The sequence below is a fragment of the Choristoneura fumiferana genome, chromosome 20, assembly GCF_025370935.1.
Source record: "Choristoneura fumiferana chromosome 20, NRCan_CFum_1, whole genome shotgun sequence".
In the NCBI taxonomy this organism is placed as follows: Eukaryota; Metazoa; Arthropoda; class Insecta; order Lepidoptera; family Tortricidae; genus Choristoneura; species Choristoneura fumiferana.
The window spans coordinates 13,244,474-13,251,570 of NC_133491.1; the positions used below are offsets into that span (position 1 = coordinate 13,244,474).

The window sequence follows — 7,097 nt, forward strand, 5'->3', positions numbered from 1 at the left end:
CATTCCTGCTAGCTGCTGCGGAACGGCTGATGCAACGGTCAACGACCTCCCAGTAGCAGATATGATCACCATGAAGGGCATACTGTACCGTCTTTCCTATAAAGGCACACGGGTCTGGGATAAGGGCCTCCAACCTCACAGGCGGGGGCGAAATTAATTAGTCTTTCTTTTTTTTTATTCGACTGGATGGAAAACGAGCAAGTGGGTCTCCTGATGGTAAGAGATCACCACCGCCCATTTCACTGGCTGTCTTACTCTCCACGCCGAAACACAACAGTGCAAGCACTGCTGCTTCACGGCAGGAGTAGCGAGCAAGATGGTGGTAGCAATCCGGGCCGACCTTGCACAAGGTCCTACCACCTGCAAACCTGCTTCATTTACCTAGCCTTGATCCACCGAGTTGTTTCCACCAGAGATGTGCTGAGCGAGTATAGGTAAATGAAGCGTTTCTATTGGTTCATTACGAACACATTCCTCGCACCTCTCTGGTGGTAACGAGAATTAGACCATCCTAACAAATAAAACGTATTGTTTTATACTAATAAATCGACAAAAGTTTTATTAATTTCATAAAATTACAATTTTTACAATAGACAGTGACTTCGTAAAAAGGTTATCACTTATTTCCATTATACAGTACGTTCAATTTAGAAATTCCATATTTGTAAATAAATGCAAATAAGTTCTTTTTAAAAAGTCACGCTTCGAAATAGGACGGCGACGGAACCCACAGACTGCATCATGGCTGCTTCCTGTAACAAAAAAGACACAATCTCATTAAGAAAAAAAAACTTTTCTTATTACTAGCTTACCGTCAGAGTTGTGGTGAAGGAAAACATCGTGTGAGGAAATCTGCACGAACCTGCTAAGCAATTCCATAGTTTGTGAGGTTCCCAATCCGCACTGAGCCCACGTGGGAACTACTGCCCAAGCCCTCTCATTCTAAGATAAGGCCTGTGCTTAGCAGCAGGACGTAATATGGGTCAATCAACTTTTTATTGCTGTTATTCTGCCCCGTAACCCAGGAGACAGCAGTGATACACGTGCTTAGAAAAGTTTTTGCAATGTATATCTCTACTACTTGCACGAGATGAGCCGTGAACCAGGAGACGTTACAATGGCAACCACCTACACTGAAGTTGATTGACTCATAAGTTGATATGATGATGATGATGATAAAAAAATGACTGTATATTTTATTCGGATATTCAAAGCAATTAATAACACACATTTTGTACTCCCCTGTGACAAACAAACAGGTCCAATCACCAGCAAAGAAACCTTTGAAATACTCGCAAATAACCAATTGTTGCCCGCGGCTTTGTCCGAATGTCCATCGAAAACATACATCCTGTACCTATAAGCTTAGACCATTAAACTAACTGGAGACGTCACTCGGGCCCCTCTGCACAAAATGTACCAGGCGGTGATTTTTGCTTGTGACAGTTTCGATATGTGTGTGCATAGCGACGCGGTCATCGTCATCATTATCCCAGCCTACGCACGTCCCACTGTATGGCACAGGCGTCCTCTCGAATTGAGAGAACTTGGGCCGTAGTTCCCAGACGAGCTCAGCACGGATCGCAAACTTTACACACACCATTGAATTTGTTTTCCAGGTCGTGACACGAAAATTTGATTTGATTTTCTGGGCTAGATTAAAGTTTTATATTTTATTTGAGAACACGTCGAGTGGATATTAACTATAAAACGTTTTAACAAAAAAATTTAACCGCCGAAAAAACTGAAAAGCAAAAAATAATACCTTTTTTGTTTGACCTTAATCGAGGTACCAGTTTGAAGTCGGTGCCTCAGCGCGAGCCAGGAGGAGTGGACCTATAGTCGTCTACCTGATGGGCTTCTATCACTCCTCCTGGCTCGTGCTGAGGCACCGACTTCAAACTGGTACCTAGATTAAGGTCAAACAAAAAATGTAGGTATTATTTTTTTCTTTTCAGTTTTTTCAGCGGTTCAATTTTTTTTTCAAGGTTTTTATTTTATACTTTTTTCAAAATGTATATAATACCAAGTTCAAGGTATACGCTTTCCAATAAAAAAAGAATCATCAAAATCGGACTACTCTGTAAAAAGTTATGCGTGGTCATACATAAAAAAAAATACGCGTCGACTTGAGAACCTCCTCCCTTTTTTTCGTCGGTTAAAAATTGATGGATTCGGCTTCCGCACCGCCTCTTTAAAAATGCTTCTTAAAGTGACAGTTTATTAACAGAAACTAGACACCTCCAGTTGGCTTAATACTACCCTAAAAGCGAGAACAAAAGCACCGACCAACGACAATTTTCAAAACGAATGTAATTGACACCCTTAGTTTTTTTTTAAATCCATAGAACGGAACTTCAAAGTGGCCAGTATGACTCATTATACGATTGAAACGTTTCAAAAAAAAACAAGCGACGATTTGCCGCCGGACAAATTTAATCATGCAGTTGTAAAAAGTCGGCGTGTTAAAACATGCAAACTGAATTTAAAAATTGAACGGTAAAGCGAATTTGTAAGAAAGCACGGTGGGTGGCGATTGGTATGAAGGCGGTACGTTTGCAAACTGAACGATTTAGAATAATAAAGTAAGGGCGGTGTCCATACAAAGGGCAAATGGGTAAGATTGTATAGGAGCAACAGTAAGTGACCTTTCTGAGTACAAAGCTTAATGGGAAGTCCCCTGCGGTGAGGGAGCAGCAAGAATAACGTCTTCACCGTTTGACCGTAGCGAAATTTGGAAATAGGTGACAGGGTTGGCACTACAGAAGGCAAATACCATGTCACGAGGGAAAAAACCGGTATTTGTTTTCACTGTTCAGTCTGTCATGCGTGTTAGTAAAAATGTGTTTGAATTTGAATTTGTTATTGCAAAATTGTGGTTACAAAAGTTTCAACTAACTGTGTTTTGTAATTTAAGAATAAATTAATTGAAACCACATTTGAATTTCTGGAGGTAAAAAAATCACACAAGCTTTCAAAAAAGTTACCTTGGTAAAATAAAAGTAATTAAAAAATATATTGTTTGTTTTCTTTATATACAAAATCTACGTTATAAAAAATCTTTGTGTTAGGAATCGAAATTAAACCGCAGGTAAGAAATTAATCAATTGATTAAATTTGAGTCATGTCTACATTACTGCAAACTATTAAATAAAATTTCTATTTCATATTATTTGTATTTATAATTATGAGTAGGTACTAAAAATTAACGAATAACTCACAACCCTACCGCAATAAGTTTCAAAAATTGTGTTACTTGCCCAACTTATAATTCCATCTCATTTGCACCCAAAAACCTTCCATCGACACCACTAAGGATTATTTACAGCCCTCACAAAACTTACAATGTGGCTACTATATTATAAAAGCACGAAATTTCGTCTCTTAGCATTTTATGGCACAAAATTAGTTCCTGTCGTCTTTGTCTGAATCGATTGTCGCCAGACTGTCGCTAATTTCTTTCAGTGGAATTGCTTTTCATACGTAATAGACCAGTAAAAGACGAAGGTCTTTGTTTACGGGCTTTAAGAAAGTATTGCTCTACTACTCGTATTGTTAGGGTTCCGGAGCCAAAATGGCAAAAACGGAAAACTTATAGTTTCGCCATGTCTGTCTGTCTGTCCGTCCGTCCGCGGCTTTGCTCAGGGACTATCAATGCTCGAAAGCTGTAATTTTGCACGGATATATATGTAAACTATGCCGACAAAATGGTACAATAAAAAACTAAAAAAAAATACCATAGACGTAAAGTGAGGGTGATTTTTTTTTCTCATCCAACCCTATAGTGTGGGGTATCCTTGGATAGGTCTTTTAAAACCATTAGGAGTTAAGACGATTTTTCGATTCATTTTTTTTGCGAAATATTTGCAAATTTTCATTAAAATCGAGCGTCCCCCCCCACCCCTCTAAAATGTACAGTGGGTGGAAAATATTTAAAAAATTCAGGATAAGTAGTATATAAACTTTCAAGGAAAACTATAACGGCTAAGTTTGCTTGAGAATTATTAGTAGTTTTACTCTTAAATAGCAGCCTAAGGTAGGTATGAAATATACCTTAACTTGGAAGATTCCGTATAAAATACGAAATCCTTAGAAAAATATTACTTACATTTTTCGTAATGGCTACGGAACCCTTTGGGCGTGTCCGACACGCTCTTGGCCGGTTTTTTTTTGGATTTATAAAGCAACTAAAATGACGTTAGCTGTGACAACCTTTAATTTTTTAATGAGTTTCGGAACTTTAAATAAACTGTATCAATGAACTAAAACCCGAAATGGAGCAGCGCAAAGTAACGCATGATTTAATAAATTGAACCTGTATTACGTCATAGAACTTACAAAATGAGCTCGACAAATTACCACGGGACTATATAAACAATTACTCTGCTCACCCGCGACCTTACGACAGCTACGTCCAAATATGTAATTATCATGGTGAAAACGGTTGCATGGCTCTGATGATGAACTCTGGTTGAGTTCAAAACGCGTCAGTGTAGTGTGGTGGTGGTAGTTGCGTTTGTCTGATGTTTGTGTGTACACGAACACACATTTATTCCATAGACGTACAGTAGCTATAGTAAGGTTGCGAGTGTACTACAGTAATTGGAAAGTAACGCATTATTCAATAAATTATACTTTTCCGGTAAAACAGAGGTTGGAACCCGGGACTTCGCACAAAGAGAGTAGGATAGGATAGGACATTGATTTAAAATTCTAAACGTCTTTGCTCTGTTACTGTTCAATATCTATCATGTATCATTCATTATAATAAAGGTGGCATCTGATCTTTCTTTTGTTACTTCTTTAACTCAGCGATGTGCAGCCTAACCACCGACACTTACTTGATAGTACAAACTTTGGGATCCATGGACTGCAGGTAATTGTTCAGGCTGTTCTCGCAGTTGGTGTACGCCATACCGAGCCCCGCTCCCCCTCCTATGTACATGGGCCATCTCCTCGCACTGCGCAGGAAAAAGCTGCCCATCATACTGCCGATTACGAGTCCGGCAACTGGAATTATCATCATCATTATCATCATCATCATCAAATTATTTTCAAATTCAAATTCAAGTGGTTGGCTGTAGGAAACGGCGTATCTGACTGTGCCAGACAGTCTGCCAACAGAAGGGTATGGCGGGAGATCGTACGGAGAGCTGTGTCTGCCTCTACCACCGACGCGCACGCCTCAATGTGACCACGACCGCTATGCCAAGAGCGACACGACAAAGAAGAGAAGAAGAAGAGGACCTTGTGCAAGGTCCGCCCGTATTGCTACCACCATCTTGCTCGCTAATCCTGCCGTGAAGCAGCATTTGCACTGTTGTATTTCGGCGTGGAGAGTAAGACAGCCGGTGAAATTATTGGCACTTGAGGTATGCCATCTTAGGCCACTAGGTTGGCAACGCATCTGCAATACCCCTGGTGTTGCAGATGTTTATGGGCGGTGGTGATCTCTTACCATCAGGAGACCAACTTTCTCGTTTGCCACCCAGTCGAATAAAAAAAAAGTCATTTATTTGGTAAGTGGGCTGCAATTCTTAAATCGCAATTATTTCTCAATTCTTTTACACGTCTTTTTTAGGGTTCCGTAGCCAAATGGCAAAAAACGGAACCCTTGTGGATTCGTCATGTCTGTCTGTCCGTCTGTCCGTCCGTATGTCACAGCCACTTTTTCCGAAACTATAAGAACTATACTGTTGAAACTTGGTAAGTAGATGTATTCTAAGAGCCGCATTAAGATTTTCACACAAAAATAGAAAAAAACAATAAATTTTGGGGATTCCCCATACTTAGAACAGAAACTTAAATTTTTTTTTCATCAAACCCATAAGTGTGGGGTATCTATGGATAGGTCTTCAAAATGATATTGAGGTTTTTAATATCATTTTTTTCTAAACTGAATAGTTTGCGCGAGAGACACTTCCAAAGTGATAAAATGTGTGTGTTAATGTTTTCGTAATGGCCACGGAACCCTATTTCGTGCGTGTCCGACATGCTCTTGGCCGGTTTTTATTATCATCACCGCCACGACCATAATCATTATCATAATTATCAAGAAATCTCCACTATTATCATTATAACAATGTAATGCTCCAAATTTTAATTGATAAATACTAAATTATAAATTGCTATTATCAATGCGTGAATTTTTAATCACAGCAAAAGTAATTGAACAAACTAGGAAGAAATCTTGTACATAGACAGTTGGATCGCGAGAAGAACGCAGGTTCAGTACTTTTCATTCTGAAATGTTGACAGGATTGGAATATACAAATTTGAAAACACACAGAGCTCTACTGTATTTATACTTGTTGTTTTATACCTCTATATTTAAAAATTAAACTTAGCAAAACGCTTTACGGTAAAGGAAAACATCGTGAGGGAACCTGCACAAACCTGCGAAGCATTTCTATGGTATGTGTGAAGTTCCAATCCGCACCACCAATTTCCAACGTTGTACCTATAATAATATATTCTTGTATCACAAAACTTAGAAAAAAAAAACGAAAACTCAGCAATGCTGGCCTGAATTTGAACAAACAATCGATTATATTTAACAAACAGAAGTCGATGAAATCTTTAATTTACCTCTGATTTGTGTTCTATTGTAATAATAGTTTCTTTTTAAAACTAATAATAATTTGGGCCAGTGCTTCAAACGCGACGCTGATCTTTATTAAATTAAAAATTAAAGTAATACACATCGAATAGCTGCATCGATGATATCTATGATATTTGCATATTAACTTTCCTGCAAAAGACTAAACGACTTTTAAGGCACAAACGGTTTATAACTTGGATAACACATCAAACAATTGATATTTTTATTCCCGCAGGATAGCAATAAACGAATTCCTCACACACAAAATTACGGGCTATATCTAGTAATAACAAAATACTTCTGGTATTAGGTATACAGATAAAAACGCAAGTGTATTTTAAATTTTTGTTTTGCCGACGAAACTAAAATGATTCTTATTTTCCTTTGAGTAATATTCATGTCTATTTACTCACCAGTTTTTACACCCAAATCCAAAAAACAAGACTCGTATCTCTCCTCGAAACTTCTTTTGTCAGGTTTAGTCATTTCTTTTCTA

At 38.3% G+C, this 7,097-nt stretch overlaps 1 protein-coding gene across 1 annotated transcript; it reads right to left on the reverse strand.

Annotated features, from left to right (window-relative positions):
* Positions 1 to 543: 543 nt before the first annotated feature.
* On the reverse strand, positions 544 to 7,097 carry LOC141439201 (MICOS complex subunit Mic10-like). The gene is made up of 3 exons (XM_074103383.1): positions 7,015 to 7,097; positions 4,842 to 5,010; positions 544 to 752 (listed from the first exon to the last, which is right to left on the reverse strand). Exons 1-3 carry the CDS (start codon positions 7,085 to 7,087, stop codon positions 740 to 742), a joined length of 255 nt encoding a protein of 84 aa, XP_073959484.1. The 5' UTR covers positions 7,088 to 7,097; the 3' UTR covers positions 544 to 739.

Excerpts from the sequence above, each read along its gene's own strand:
- LOC141439201 (XM_074103383.1), bottom strand. The coding sequence starts at position 7,087 with ATGACTAAACCTGACAAAAGAAGTTTCGAGGAGAGATACGAGTCTTGT. Across the intron at positions 5,011-7,014 it reads GGATTTGGGTGTAAAAACTG|TTGCCGGACTCGTAATCGGC; the intron begins GTGAGTAAATAG and ends TGATAATTCCAG.